This window comes from Eschrichtius robustus, chromosome 19 (genome assembly GCF_028021215.1).
Source record: "Eschrichtius robustus isolate mEscRob2 chromosome 19, mEscRob2.pri, whole genome shotgun sequence".
Classification (NCBI taxonomy): Eukaryota; Metazoa; Chordata; class Mammalia; order Artiodactyla; family Eschrichtiidae; genus Eschrichtius; species Eschrichtius robustus.
Window position 1 is genome coordinate 14,168,977 of NC_090842.1, and position 15,947 is coordinate 14,184,923.

General features: G+C 52.3%; 1 protein-coding gene and 1 non-coding gene across 3 annotated transcripts in view; both read right to left on the reverse strand.

Annotated features, from left to right (window-relative positions):
- The window catches only part of VAC14 (VAC14 component of PIKFYVE complex), a 98,197-nt gene that overhangs the window by 65,660 nt on the left and 16,590 nt on the right, over nt 1–15,947 (reverse strand). For both annotated transcript variants that reach the window (XM_068527467.1, XM_068527468.1), the window contains exons 9-12: nt 15,413–15,565; nt 9,224–9,287; nt 1,276–1,420; nt 984–1,049 (exon numbers count right to left, since the gene is read on the reverse strand). In XM_068527467.1, the coding sequence (XP_068383568.1) occupies nt 984–1,049; nt 1,276–1,420; nt 9,224–9,287; nt 15,413–15,565 (428 nt within the window). The remainder of the gene's footprint in view (nt 1–983; nt 1,050–1,275; nt 1,421–9,223; nt 9,288–15,412; nt 15,566–15,947) is intronic.
- TRNAG-GCC (transfer RNA glycine (anticodon GCC)) lies at nt 14,350–14,420 on the reverse strand. The gene has a single exon. It is a non-coding gene; the product is annotated as a tRNA-Gly (tRNA).

A 15,947-nucleotide genomic window follows, 5' to 3' on the forward strand; every position in this document is an offset into this window, starting at 1 on the left:
GGTCTGCAGGTGTGCGAGCCTGCTGCCTCACGGAGCCCACAGCTGCCCGGAGCCCCGAGGAGGGAAGAAGAGGGGAGGAGAGGGGCGGGTCAAGGCGCGGGCCGCCAGCGGCCAACCCCACAGCCTGGAGCCGGTACAGGCGGAGGGAAGGGATGCTACCCCGGCAAATGGCAACACCCAACGACAAATCCTGCCCCTTGACTGGGAAGCAGGGGAGTCCTGGTGAGGAAGTCCACGGAACAGAACGCTGCCGGGAATGGCGTGGGGAGAGGCATGCGGCTGGAGGAGCCCCTCCCCCACGTGGCAGGCTGCAGGGTCCTGCTCCCCCTGCCCCACTCTGAGACCCCCCCACTTGGGGTTACTCCTGCTGCCTGGGACGGGGCCAGCCTCTCCCTTTAACTTTTGGTGACCCCAACAAACGCAAAGCTTCAGGGTCCGATTTCAAACTAGAGGTCAAAATGGAGTCCAGCTGAAATGAATCACAACTGACGCTCCCTCAGTGCTTAGCGGGTGCCCAGCACAGCACCCGGCATTTTTCGTGGGTCATTTCGTTCTCACAACCCCGTGTGCTGTCACTACCCGCCGGACAGAGAAGGAAACTGAGGTGCGGAGCCGGGCAGTGACTTGCCCAAGTTTGGGCAGCCAGGCGGGCTGGACCTTGCCCTTGGGCTCCCCACCACCACTCTCCACGGCCTTCCAGGGACAAGGAGCTCCCCGCCGGACTGGTTTCCTCGCCAATGCCCTGACCCAGCACGCTCTTCAGAAGGGCCCACAAAGAAAGAGTCCTTATTCCCAAAGCTGAGGGCAGTAAACAGCTTTTCCCTTAATGGATGCACCTCACCAGGTAGGAGGAATAGGGTGATTTTAGGGGTGTTGATTTACGAGAACAACAACAACAAAATGAGCACCCCTCAGCTACACAATCCCATCAAAAGGAGAGGCTGGCAGCCAAGGGCACAGAGGAAGGGGCACTGGTGACCTACCTCGTCGGATTCATCTGATAGCGTCTGGAGTAGGATAGGGAAGAGGCTGTCTGTGTGCCGGAACATCTGGAGAGCAGAGAAGCAGGGACCCACGTGAGCGCCCCCACTGCAGGGACCACCTCCCACACCCCCCTCAAGACACCGAGGGCTCCTCAGGCATCTGCCACTTCTCTCCTGGTCAGGGTTTCTCCAGAACTGCAACGACCAAAATCCTACCAAGCACGGGCAGGCCCTCAAAAACCACCCAGAGGCAGCCCCCTGGCTTGGAGGGCTGAGGGGCCCGGGGGCTCACCTTCCGGGGGGTCTTGATGTAGAGGTGGTAGAGCCACTTGAGGACAGCGATCCTGGTCATCATCCCGATGGCCATGTCGCTGAGGTGGCAGTTCAGCACCTGCACAATCCCGTCGAGGTGGAGGGTGACCGGGGCCCTCTCAGTGCTGTGGGTGAGACCAGGAAGGAGCCCGGTTGAAGCCCATCAGGCCCCTTCCCCTAGAGCTGCGGCCGCACCCTGGCCCCGCACGCTGAGGAACGCACGCTCAGCCCGCTGTCCCGGGACAGTGGCAGATGGCACACACCGCGCAAAGCGCGCAGAGGGCCTCTCTCCCTCCGCTCCCCTCCTCCCTCTCCAAGGTAGGAGCTCCGACAACCACGTCTGGGGAGGAAAGCCATTCTGCTGGGCAGCCACCCGCTTCCCCTTGTCCTCTTTCCAGCGCTAGCAGGCTTGTACCGGAGAAAACCTCTCTGATGTCAACCAGCTCTGCCCTAGCAGACCTCATGGTTGAAAGGCTGTTCAGCTCCCTCAGGGCATTACGTCCAGACCCTTTGTTGATAAAACAAAACCACCACGTCCAGAGAGTCCAGGGGATGGCCCCGGTAACACCCCTTAAATCCAACAGGTCCTTCACCAGGCACCCAAAGAACACTTCTCCCGTGAGGACAGGGATTGTGGCTCTTCACCTCGTCACACTCCAGGGCACTCAGCACCACGTTTGGCCTGGTTGAGAGGCCTTGAGAGTTGCCTGTGAAGCTGTAACATTCTTGTTTGAGTCGGGGAAGAGGTGACACAGCCTCAGCCTACAGAATGGAGCTTGTTCAGAATGCCTTTGCTCCAGTGGGGCACAGGCTCCCCGCTTCCCTGGCCCAAAGCCTTGCTGGTCTCCAGGCAGAGAAAAGTCCCTCCAAGCAGCCCCGGGAAGGTTGGGTGCTGCTGGGACACTGACACTTAGCCCTCTGCCCAAAGCACGGTGTCCAGGCATTGGCCAGGGTTGTCAGGGATGGGGACGGCAAGGACAGAGGGCCTTAGGATGTCAGTGAGGGGCTCCTTTCCCCTCCGATGCGGGACACTATCGCGCGCCTGTACAAAACGGCCTTTCCCTTTCGTGGTATTTCCACGCTGCTCAATTATTCATTTGCATCAGGAACTCGATGCCTGTGCTTTCCCAATTCACCTGCAGACTTCCTGAAGCTCATTTGAAGTGAATTCCTAAAGGGCATGATCTCAGCTCTGTTAAGTGCTAAACGGAACTGCTGTTTAATATAGTTTGATGATTCCCCATGGTGCTCGTTTCGGGGGTGCAAGTGGGCACTTTTATCCTCTGGTGGTTAGAGGCGCTGGGCGTGTGAGTGACACGGCCCAGCAGACCTGAGCCTCTGGGTGGGGCTGCCACTGAGATTTCCCCAAGAGCCATATGTCTGAAAGTTCTGGGGTCTTCTGAGGATATTCAAGCATCTGGGTTCTTTGGTAGCCTAAGACAGATGGGGAAACTCCCCCACAGACAGACAAGTCCAGGGTGGCAAATGCAGCCTCCTGGACAATCTCTTAATCTCTCTCACACTCACGGTCAACAGAAACATAATGCGAGTCACATATAGAATTTTATGTTTTTTGGTTTTATATTAAAAAGTAGAAAGAAAACAGGTGAAATTAATTTTAATGATACATTGTAATTAACCCAATATACCCCAAATGTCACTTCAACACAGAATCAATATAAATATCAATATATAGATTAGTAATAAAGCACATTATATTCTTTTTATGTCCGGAGTCTTTTAAACCCAGCATGTCTTTCACGCCTTCAGCACCCTCAGCTCAGACGCACCACGGCGCACACGCTGGGCAGCACGTGTGACAGGCTCTGCAGTGGCAGGCTGGCAGGCCATCCCAGGGCTTCCCAAGCATTTTCTTTTCTTCTCTGACAATTTCCTAGACACTCCTCTCCCTCCTCCGATGGCCAGGATTTACTGTCTAATCTCCAAGTTCCTCTTTTCCCCATTGCACTGGCCTCCTACTGGGCTCCTTCTGGGGTGCTCCGTAAGCTCCTCTCCTTGGGTGGGCAGGAACCCATGGCTGGAGACACTTCAGAGGCCTACCTGCAGCCCAAGGCCTTAACAAAGCGAGCTCGGAAAGCAGTGGGGAATGAACGGAAGCCCCTTCCCTGCCTGCTCTTTCCTGACCCCGTGAACCCAAGGTCTGCAGTGAGTCCCTTTCCACAGCAGGAGCTGCCACGTGGGGCCCAGGGTGCCATGAGTGCCCCATGTCTGGCAGGTCGCTGCCACATTCTTAGCTGAAACAGCCCTCAGGAGGGAGGCCTGGGGGACTCAGGGCTGCACTGATCTAGCACAGCTGTGTCCTGCTGGTGGGGAGGAAGGCAGTGCCAAACCCAGCTCCCCCATCCACCCTGCAGTTCAGGCCCAGTGGGGTGTATGAACCTTGATGGGGTAGGGGAGACATGATGACACACGGCTCGATAACAGTGATGACGGCGATGGTACTCAAAACGATGATAACTCATGTTCTGGATAAATACTCTGTGCCAGGCATCATGCTGAGCTCTGTACCTGCACAGCTGCATTTACTTCCCTCAAGGGCCCTATGCCAGCAGCGATGTTGTTCCCATTCTGGAGACGAGGGAATCAGAGCACAGAGACATTAAGCAACCTCTCCACATTACACAGCTGGGGAGCGGCGGAGCTGGCAATCTGAACGCGAGCATCCGAGCCCAGAGTGGCCTCCCCCACCACGTGGCACTGGCTCCTAATGGGCCGCACCCTAGAGAGTCCACGGCAGCATCATTTCCGCGCGCGAGAGGACACTGGGGAAGCCCGATGCTGATCCTTTTTGGGGAGGGGGGGCACTCCAAATCCAAGTGGCCCAAATAGGATCCCAAGATGCCAAGGCTAGACAGTCGCTCGGCCAGCCAGGCTCCTTAACTCACAGTGGTCCCGAGATGCTCCTGGCCAGCTAAGCATCTCTACTGAGGGCAGAAATCGATGCCCGTTATGGCATCTCCCTCAGGTGGCACTGTGTTGGGGCCAAATAACAAAGGAAGGATTTCATGGAGCCGGTGTGTAAACTGGCAGCACTCTGTGTGCTAACAGTCTCCGTCTTTCCCCATAGCAGCCCTCCCCAGACACGGGTACCTTTGGACTGATGGTGTGAGGCAGGGGTCAGCTTCGAACAACCAAGAACTTCATGGCTGAAAGAGGCCCCGTGGTTCACATAAACCATGCACAGATGCACAGATGATCAAAGTCCTTTGATGCACAGATGAGACAGTATGGGACCTGTCCGAGGCCATGAGGCATGGAGAACTCACTCCCTCAGCTGGAGATGCTCTCCCTGGCCCCACTTCCCTTGGCCGGCTGGAGGTGAAGGCCATGGGAAGCAGGCATAGCCCAGGGCACCAGGGAAAGGGAGGATAGATGATCCTGCCCGCCTCTGAGGGGGCAGCTCTCAGCTGCTACGCCAGGTGGGTCGGCTGCTGTGTGCTGGGCTCCGCACGTGCTCTGTGGGAAGCCGGGACTCTGGAACCCGGGCCCCTCCTAGAGCGGGCACGCCGCACCCTGTGCTCAGCTCCTGAGCTGCTGGGCTGCAGCCGGAGGTGCGTTCCCTCTGCCCTGGCTTACCTTACCCAGAAAGAACAGAACGGAGCTCACTCACAGTTTAAAACACATTTCTGCACCGGTTCCAAAAAGTCTAGACTAGTCACTCTTGAGGGCTTTTGAGTTATTTCAAGGTGTCTCCAAAACTCCATTTTCACGGAGCGCTTTCTCATAAAGCATCTCATAATGAAGGTCTTACAAGTATATGTACTACGACTTCTAAATGAATGGCGCTACTGTGGCTATTAAAATATCGATTTATTGAATACGGCTTCTGATACTTCTAATACCTCGTGATAAAATCCAGTGCTTCTCTCTGGGAAGCAGCACTTTATTTCTGTAATGTCTAACCTTTGATGGCACTCATGTGTTACAGCTCTAATCAAATTAGAACAAAGGTAAATCTAAAAGGGAACTGTTGCTGAATTCAAAGTTGTTTTTTTATAAAAGATCTTTACTAATTCTTTCAATCAGCAGGTGCCATAAGTTGGGAAGCACTGATTTCTAGATCTTTCTGCTTGCCTTATGCAGCCAGCTATACCAGAAGACCTGTACTAAATGTCCCCGATGACATTGGTCCTCAGTGAGGCCCAGGGCTTCAGAGTAGAAGCTTGTGCCCATGGCAACGCCTGTCTGGGGCTCCTGTATCAGGTCACAGGCCAACATGCAAAGCTCCTGCAACTCTCCAACTGTGACTAATGAAGCTCAAATGCGTGGGCCTGGGGGTCAGACAGACCTACTAGCCTGAATTCCAAGCTGGTCACTAGTTAGCTGAGCAACTTTGGGCAGGAAGTTAACCTCTCTGGGCCTGTATCCTCACTTGTAAAATGGGAATAATGACAAGGTTCTTGTAATAATAATTGTAGCTGAAGTGTGTCAAGTGCCTTCTGTGGGCTAGGCACCATTCTGTGCTCTTCACATGCTTTAACTCATTTAAGCTCCACACCACTATGGGGTGAGTAGATCATCACACCCAGTTTACAGATGAGGAAACGGAGGCAGGGAGAGGTTACGCTGCTTGCCCAGGGCCCCACCGCCAGGCATGGTGAAGTCAGGATGTGCGCTCAGGCAGTGGGATTCCACAGCTCAGAGGATTCACGGTGATGAAGAACGTGCCTGGTGCACATAGCAGCATTAGACAGGGAGAGAGGGAGAGAAGGAAGGGGAGGGACAGAGAGAAAGAGGTGTATACTATTCTTCCTTAACCCTTCCCTCAGCTGCAAGCACACTGCCTCCATCCCTCTTCCCCTGCCTTCCCAGGGAGTCCGGTTTCCAGCTCCGTGTGCATTTCTCATGCTCCTGGAGGGTGGAGGAACCCAGCCTCCGGTACCTGGAGCCCTTCCTCACTACAATGACCTCGTAGCCCCTGCTCATTCAGATGGCTCTCCCCTGTGGCTACTGTTCACCCGGGGCCGCGTGGGGCTTTCCCAGCATCTTGGGACAGAGGGGACATGAGGAGGGAGAAGAGGCTTATGCTCTTGGGTTGGCAGTTAACTCTCCTTGTGTTTAGGTCCAAGTGAGGAATTAAAGATTAAAAAAAAAAGTCTGGGGTGCAAGGATTGGCTTCGAGGAGATCCCTGAACCCCTGAAAGTGTATTCAGAGTTTTGTGCATAAGGGAGAGGGCCCAGAGCTTTCATCAGATTGAGTGTCACCTCGCTGACAGTGTTCTGCCAGGGCGGGATGCTTCTCTGCCATGGGAGGGGACCCCAGTTGGGCCGCTGCCCTAGGCTGGCCTGAACTTAGTAAAAGTGGCACCCGTGGGCAGTGCCCTGGGCGAGCGGCGCATCTGGAAAACCACAGGGTGGGTTATGTTTCTCGGTGTCCCTGGAAGATGCCATCTTGCCCAAGCTCAGTCCCCCTCTGGCAGCACCAACTGGCGGAAGTACGCACCCCACCCTCCTGTCCTCAGCTGCCGTCTCCAGTGGGTGGGGGGCCGGGCTCAGGTTCCACGACTCTGAAGGCCGCCCTCCTCTCTGGCATAGCTAGTGACTCAGATCGGCAGCTGCCGCGAGGAAACCTCCGTTTGAGGGAAACAAAGCACTAGATAATTTGTTCTCGTTTGGTTTTTTAATTTCAAAGATAGGACTGGTGTTTGCTGCTGAATGACGGGTATAAATCAAGGCACTGGTTCCAGCCAGGTGGTTCCCGGCTGCAGCACAGGAACCAAGGCCTCCTTTAGGCAAACGGACCACCGCCTCCCAAGGGAGGCAGCGGAGTCGTGCCCGCCTCCGCAGGGCGGTCAGTTATGTCTGGTCTCTGCTCCTCCTGGACCTCCCCAACCCCCAGGGAGCATGGTCATCCCCTCCCTGTGGCCTAGGTTAGTGACAAGTCTGCAACAGGCCCTTCTGTTGCCAGTTTTGGCCCCCTCCATCACCGATCCTCCCCGGCGCTGCCAGAGGGGCTTCTAAACCACAGGTCTGCCCCCCTCACTCCCAGGACCTTCAGAACTAAATCGATTCCTCTACAGAACAGGCCAGTCCCCCTGCATCTCCATCCAGACCTCTCCCCCGAGTTCTGGAATCCAATATCCAAACCTGCTTCCTTAACCGCTCCTGGGGGACGATGAAAGTAGCGAGGAAAATAGTACTTGGACTAAAACTAAGGCCAGCAAGTGAAGAAAAACAACAAAATCTGTATTCGTTTTAAATTTGTACCAAGGCTTCTTACTGAATACTAGAAAAACAACAGAAGTGTCTTATACCTTTGCTCAGAGCCGCCTTGAACCCAGCTCTCGATGGGCCCGCTCACACACCCGTTCCTCCTTCCGCCCCAGCTTGGGAAATGATACCAGGATGCCCTGATCTGGCTCAAGCCCCAAATCTAGAAGTTCTTCTTTCCCTCATTTTCCTCCTCTCACGCCATCCCATCCCTCGGCAAATCCTGTCAATTCTACCTTCAAAACAGATCTCAAATCTGTCAACTTCCTCCATATTCTGCCGCCTCTTCAGTCTGAGCCTCTGTCCCGTCTGACTGGGATGCGGCGGTGGCCCCCTGACCGGTCTGCACCCACCCGAGTCCCTCCTAAATCCATTCTCCACACAACAGCCCCGACCTCCTGTCCCTCCTCAGCCCTAAGTGGAGGTAACGCTACTACTGACCCCACGGGATTTAAACATCAGCAAAACCTAATGACGCAACACAAAGCGTTGGGCACAGCCGGGCCCCGGAAGGCCTCCCCGAGCGTTCGTGGCTGTCAGCCAGTGTTCCAGCGAGCCTCAGCGGGGGCGCCAGCGCTTGCCCCCAACACCGTGTGAGCCCCCAGCAAAACCATCACTACCCTTTCCAGGAACTTCCTGCTTACTTCTCTGCCTCCCCACTGGAGAACCTCAAGATCAGGGACCACATTCAGGGGCTGTATCTTTATCTTCGAACCTGCAGGGCTGAACACAGGCTCTGGATGTGTGTGATGACTAGCTAAAAACCAATAAATGAACAGTGCTTATTGGCTTGCTTGAACAATGTGGGAGAGGTCTTAGGAATAGTCCACATTTATAATCAGTATTCACTTTGAAAACACCCACAAGGTCCTCAGAGATAAGAATAAAAAAATGATATAAAAGGAGAAAAGATCCTAAGGGTCTGAGGAGAAGAGAGTCTCTTGGGGTTGAGTGTATATTTTCTCTTCATGAGTGACCCGTCCCCCCAGGGTCCACATTCAATGTTGAATTCAGTAGGAAGAAACCCCTTGTAGGAGAACCTCCATCTATTCCAGCCCCACAGCCAATTCTGCCCAAGGAAAAAGTGACATGGGGCAAGTCCAGGGGACGCAGACAGGGACAGAATGGTGATAATTCCCTCCTAGGGGAATGTCATCATCCTGCAGAGTATGGCAGGGGCTGGCAAGGAAGAGGATTACGTCGCTGCACCATTACAGCCTGCACTGCCCCCATGTGGAAGGCTGCACCATTACAGCCGGCCTGGGTGCCTGGGAAAGGACAGCTCCTGCATCCCAGCCTATGCACCCTCCCTGCCTGTGCTCTGGGCTCTCCTTGAACGGCATTCCCCTGGTCAGTCTCATCAGCCTCGTGTTATCCTGGACAAGCAAAAGGGGCTGGGCAAAGGCATCTGCAAGTGTCTCCCTGCAGTCATCATGCATTAGCTACACTCTAACAACTTGTATTTACTCACCTCAAACAGCTTCTAATCCCTCCCAAGAGGCCATGTGTCCATCACAACCGGGTTGGGTGGGCTTTCTTAGTATCCTTCAGACTCCCTCATCCGGCACTTTCTGTGTCCCACAAGCAGCGGCCCCAAGCAAAGTTTGCCTCAGGGCTTTGCTGCAGTCTCCTGCACCCAGGGAAGATCGAGGTTGCTCACTTTCCACAAACAGCTCTGGCCGGAACAAACCACTTACCCGGCTGGAGTGAAGACACTGATGCCGCTACTGAAGGTGGAGTCACAAGAACCATCGGGCCCTCCTGGGGAAAGAAGGAGGCACAAGGCATCATGATAAAGGCTGTTGGAGTCTTTAGAATGAACAAGACCCCTGTCACCCACCCGAGTCCCTCCTAAATCCATCCACAAGGACACACAGACCCTCTAGTCCCCCACACCTTGATTCTGGCTCTTGGAAAGGCGATGTAACTCTGGAGCTCTGAAGACCCAATGCCTACTCATTCCCCAAAGCTTTTGGACAGTACCCATGCTTGTAGGTTTTTAGGCACAGTGATCTCACAAGGAGGGGGTCTCCAGGGCTGAACCTATCTGGGAAATCTCAGAAGGCATTGCTGGTTCAAGGGCCATGGATGTTAAAAGTGACTTCTGGAACACTCAACATCATAAAGCCATCAGGGAAATGTAAATCAAAAGCCCAATGAGATACCATTTCACACCCACCAGGTGGCTAAAATAAAAAAGACAGATATTAGTAGCAAGTGACAGTGAGGATGTGGAGAAGCTGGAACCCTTATACATTGCTGGTGGGAATGTGAAATGGTGCAGCTGCTTTGGAAAAACAGTCCAGCAGCTCCTCAAAAGGCTCCAGACAGTTAGTTACCATATGACCCAGCCAGTTCACTCCTAGAGAAATGAAAACTTACGTCCACATCAAAGACTTGTACACCATGTTCATAGCAGCACTATTCACAACAGCCATAAAGTGGAAACAATCCAAATGTCTATCAAATGATGAATGGATAAACAAAATGTGCCGGAGCCATACAATGGGCTATTATTTGGCAATAAAAAGGAAGTACTGATCATGCTACATGGATGAACCTTGAAAACATTATGCTAGATGAAAGAAAGCAGTCACAAAGGATCACATATTTTGGTCCCATTTATATGAAATGTCTAGAATAGGCAGATCTATATAGACAGAAAGTAGATTAGAGGTTGCTGAGGACTAGAGGAGACAAGGGTGTGATGGCCATTTTCTTAAATTAAAAAAAAAAAAAAAACCCTTTAAGATAATTTTAGATTTACAGAAAAGTTGCAAAAATAGTACAGAATTCTCGATATTCTTCACCTAGCTGCTCCTAATATTAGTATTATACACACCCATAGCTCAATGATCAAACCAGGAAAGTGGCATTGATACAGTATTACTAACTAAACTACAGACCTAATCCAATTTCACCGCTCACGTCCTTTGTTCCAGGATCGAATCCGGAACCCCGCATTGCATTTAGTTCTCCTGTCTCCTTGGTCCCCTCCAATCTGTGACAGTTCCTCAGTCTTTTCATGTCTTTCATGAACATGCTTTTGAAACCCTTGGTCAGTTACTCTGTAGAACACCTCTCCATTTGGGCCTGTCTCATGTTTTCTCATGACTAGGCTAAGGCTATGCATTTTTGGAAAAATATTTCTGAAGTGATGTGCCTTCTCAGTACATCAAATCAGGGGTACGTGATGTCTATCTTTCTCTTTACTGGTGATGTTAACCTCATCACCCAATTTATGGTAGTGCCTACCAGGTTTCTCCCCTGTAAAGTTACTATTTTTCTTTTTGTAATGAATAAATATCTTGGGGAAGATACTTAAGACTAGACAAATATCCAGTTTTTTCCCCTCAAACATTCTCCCGCTGTTTTTATCATCCATCAGTGGGTGTTGCCTACAATTAGTACTATGGAGTTTGACTAATGGTGATTTTCTATATTCTTCTTTCCTTCTACATTTATTAACTGGAATTCTTCTATATAGAAGAGCTGTCCCTTCTCCGTCATTTACCTATCTATTCATCCATCCATCCATTCATTCATTTATAACATCATTGACCCATACATATTTATTTTATTCTGTGGGTTACACATTAAAACTATCATTATTTATATTGTTTTTCAAATGGTACCAGCCCTGGCCTCTTAAAAGTTTTAAATTATACAAGTAACACATAGTCTTATGTTAAAAATTCCAAACACAACAAAGCAAAGCCCCCTTCTCTCTCATTTATTTATTTATTTATTTATTTATTTATTTATTTATTTGGCTGCGTTGGGTCTTTGTTGCTGCAAGCGGGCTTTTTCTAGTTGTGGCGAGCGGGGGCTACTCTTTGTTGCGGTGCGTGGGCTTCTCATTGCAGTGGCTTTTCTTGTTGCAGAGCACAGGCTCGAGGCGTGCGGGCTTCAGTAGTTGTGGCACGTGGGCTCAGTAGTTGTGGCTCACAGGCCCTAGAGCACAGGCTCAGTAGTTGTGGTGCACGGGCTTAGTTGCTCCGTGGCATGTGGGATCTTCCCGGACGAGGGCTCGAACCCGTGTCCCCTGCATTGGCAGGCGGATTCTTAACCACTGTGCCACCAGGGAAGTCCCCGCCTTCTCACTTTAACCTTCAATCTTACTTTATGGGCAGGTAACTCACTAATTTACTGGTTAGGCAAGGGTCCCTCTCGTCTTTTCCCAGTCTTACTTTTTGTTTTGTAAACATAAATGGGATCAGAGTCTATCTTCTGCAACTTGTTTTTTTCACTTCCTACTGTGTCCTCAAGCTGCGCAACTCCACAGTTGTAGACAATGGATGTCCGAAGTCCCCCCGTAAAGGGGGCCTTGAGTTCCATGCTGAACAGAAAAGCTCCGAGCTGCCGCCTGTCCCCTCTGGTCCCAGAGGCCCTCTGCGGGACAGGGCACAGCTCAGAGGGGGCAGGAGGAGCTGTGGGCGCCAGCTGGGCCTGCTGAGCCGCCCGCCTTCGACCTGAACAGGCCTGGGGAGAGGTGAGGAGGATACGCGGGGTAGCCTGGGCAGGCCAGCTGGGAGCAGCAACTGGGGCTCCCTGCCGCTGGTGGCCCCCCTCTCTCTTGCCTTTTGGAAACACACGCATTTATAGATGAAATGATAGGATGTCAGAAACCGGCTTCAAATTAACTTCGATTGTTTCCTAATTTTCAGTCTTAGATATCACCCTTGCGTCCTTCTGCATGGGTGTGGGCACTTCTCCAGGATCCATTAGAGGGGGCTGCTGAGGTGGAGGGTCAGACACCTGCTGCTTTAATAGCTGTCGCCAAGCTGCCCTTTAGGAATGTTCTCCTGAGCAGTCATCCCCCCAACCCACCCAAAGCCTCACACTGGGATATTAGTAATCTTTAAAGTGTTTGCCAAGTTGATGAGTAAAAATGAGACACTGTTTTACTCTGCAATTCTGGGATACCCAGGCAAGCTGAGCATCTTTGGTTGCCCTTTTGTATCAATTCCCAGACTCAGGAGCCCCTGGGCCTGGGTCTGAGCCTGACTTTCGTACTCATTCACTGTGTGACCTTTGGCAGGTCACTTGCCTTTGCCCCCATTTCCTCACCTGTATAATGTGCTAACGCCACTGCCTGCACCAGAGGGCTTGTTATGACAGTAAAGTAACATTTGTTAAGATGAAAAACCTGACCCACATTTATACTTATTTCCTAAGGATAAATTCTTAAATGTTATGATACACACTGCCAAAGGTATCTACCAGACAACGTATTTAATGTATTTAATGTATTTACTCTCCACCTTCTTCCAGTAGGAATGTCTGTTTTTTCCAAAATCTCTCCAGGGAATGTGTATTTCTCTTATAACCACAGTAAAAAATGAGGGTGGGGTTAGGGGAGAGTGGAAGCGAAGGAGAAAGAAAAGATCCAGTTCAAATAACCTCCACGAAGCCCGGCCCGGTGCCCCCAGTCCTCTGTGACCACGTCCGCTGTCACACGATCACTCATCTGAGGATCTGTCCCTGAACTCCTTGCAGGCAGGTCCTGGGTCTGATTCACTTGCATCTGCAGTGTCCAAAGAGGGTGCAGATACACACAGTCCCATCAAAGCTTTGCAAGTGGGTGGATTCCATTTCATGCTCACCCACGGAGGTCACCGGTCTTCCACTGGAAACCGTTATTTATAGATCTGCTCCTCACTCACCACATGAACTTCCATCCCTGACCCTCTCCGATCCCTCATTTAGGACCCATCAGGGGCCCATTACCACCTGGGCAAAGCTGATGATAAAAGACAAATGAGCAAAAGCCCTGCCCCTGACAACCTTGCTAAGTAGTGGGTCTCATTATAAACAGACATTAAAACAACTTGACACTAAAGCACCTGTTATTGGGAGTGTGTGGCCTATGCCGTGTGCTAAGAGCTTTACATGCAAAAATCTCCGAAACTCACAACCACACATAGGTTCAGTGTTTTCATTGTTGGCCTATTCAATGAATAAGGAATCTGAGGCATAGAAAGGCCAAGTGGCTTGTCCAAGGGCAACAGATATGAAGTCAGCAGGGCCAGGATGCACAGGCAGGCAGTTCTGACTGTGGACTCCAGTTTGTGACACCTGAGACAATCAGGGAACGTCATGGAGGGGAACTGGGAGGGTGCATCAAGCGCCTAGGAACTCAGAATCGGAGAAAGGACACTGCACTGTGGACCCCCCAAGTGGCAGGGCAAAGGGGGAGCCAGAGTAAGTAGAGGGGGCTGGGAGCAGCGTGACACGAACAGGGCCTGCCCTGCCTGAAGCCTCGTGGTGAGGGGAGAGGGAGAAGCACGTGCATGCACAAGCGTGTGTGTGCGTGTGCTCGCATGCAGAGGGCCTGGCTGACGGGCCTCACTGTGGGGCTGGCCCGGAGGTGTGCAGTGGAGAACGCGGTGTGCTGTGGGACACACAACGCAGGCTGAGTCGGGGACAGGGGCACTAGAGGAGGCAAGCCAGACAGGAGGTTCCTGCCTTTGCCAGGCTGGAAGAGTGGAGCAGAGTCAGAGTGAGAGTAAGCAGGAGGGCTGGATGAACCCGTGGACTGAGTAACTAAATCCTGACTCTCCTGGATTGCTGGTACCTTCGTAAAGTGGTGGTTAGTTTCAAGCTGAGTGCGTCTGGAGTGGATGTGGAGCCCCAGCATTAGCTGCGGCCATCTCTGGGAACTACTATAAAGTGAGCTCTGCATCTGCTGAAGTGCTGTTCATGAGGCAGTAAAATCTGAAAGCAAGCTGCCTGGATGTATCCTCATTTAGGATAAGGTTCTCCTGAGCCGGGAGCTGTTTTTAGGAATGCTTAGGAAAACTGTCTAAAAGGTTAAACGAGCTGCACGGGCCGGGAATCGAACCCGGGCCTCCCGCCTGGCGGGCGAGAATTCTACCACTGAACCACCAATGCTCCAGCTGAATGCCGCTCTGCCCGCGGCTGTTTTGCTGCTCTGGCTCACAGCGGCACTGGCAGGGCTGTAACCTGACACCTCAGATGGTCCAGCACGGAATGCTGCTCCATTCTGCCGGCCAAATCCATGGGAGGAGGCCCATGGGGCACACATGCCTGACATTCGGCTCCGATGAAAGGCAACAGGCGAAAAGGCTCTAGAAATTCTTTTGGCTTCTGGGGGGCAGGTTCCAGGCCTCAGTCTGTTAGCCTTAAAGATCGGAGTAGTTTCTGCGTCAGTTTACTCTTTGGCTGACTCTGGAAAGGAGGACATCACTCCAGAGCCGACTGGTGACCTCTCAGTGACGACAAGAGGTCCAAGAGATTAGAAAAGTCTAGACTTCTAGAAAACATTTAGAGAGTCAAACTCCAGGCTCCAATCGGCATAAAAGTGGTTTTCTTCATGTTAAGGATAAACAAGACATCAACGTTAAAGGAGTTTGAAGGAGAGCAGAATTCCCGAGGACCAAATAAACCAGAGCTGGAGCTTCCTTAACCCTCCCACCCTAAGAATGACTGGCACAGGAAAGGCAGCCAGCTTCCGAGTCACTGGATGTCTACCGCCAAGACTCAAGTGAACCCTGCAGACTGTACTCCTGCCATGCTCCAAACCTTTCTACACCGACTATAGCTGAACCCAGAAGAAGAGTAAAGAAAGCAGTAATGCTCTTTGAGGCAGAAAGGGTTAAGAGCTGTGGGTTCTGGAGGCAGACTGCCAGGGTTCAAAGCTGCCAGACGGCCAGATGCTGGTGGTGGCACTTATCTTCCCTGCGCCCATCTGCAGAATGAAGATGACAGCAGTTCCCACCTCACTGGGCTGTTATTAGAATTAGGAGTTAAGATATGGAAAGCAGCCCTGGCTGGTTGAGTGAGGCCCCAGGTCAGGTTCTACAACCTCTGGGTCCCCGTGGCCCTCCCTGGGAGGTGAGGGGCAGGAGGCAGAGACCACTTACCACTGGCTGTTCCCTCCTGCTTTGCCAAGGAGTCATCAGGGTTGGGCTCTGCCTGCTTCTGAACCACTGGCTTTGGCTCGTCGGGCTCGTCGTCCTCGGGGGTGACCAGCTTCATCAGGCTCTGGTTGCACACGTTGGCCACCTCCTTGATGCCTGAGTCCACTGATGTAAGGAGCAGCCCGATCCAGGGCTACGTTAGTGGGCAGACAGCCAGGCTGAACTGAGTCCCTGTTCTCCCTGCCACGCTGGGGTCCCCGCAAGATGCTCCTATGTCTCCCCACAGGGGCCCTTCCTGGTGGACCTCTCATCAACAGGATTTCTTCCACCCAACGTGGGGCAGTGTGAGCTCAGAGACTTGGCGCCTTGGGACCTGGGAGAGCCTCTCCAGATCTGTAAGTAACCAGGTGAGGTTTGGGGATGGCGGCATTAGCGCCATGTCCCTGGTGCTGCCCTGGTTCTCCCTGTCCATGTTCAGCTCCACCTCTTGCTGCTTCGATGCCTGGGGAAATGTGGAGGTATGATGGATCCTAAGGGA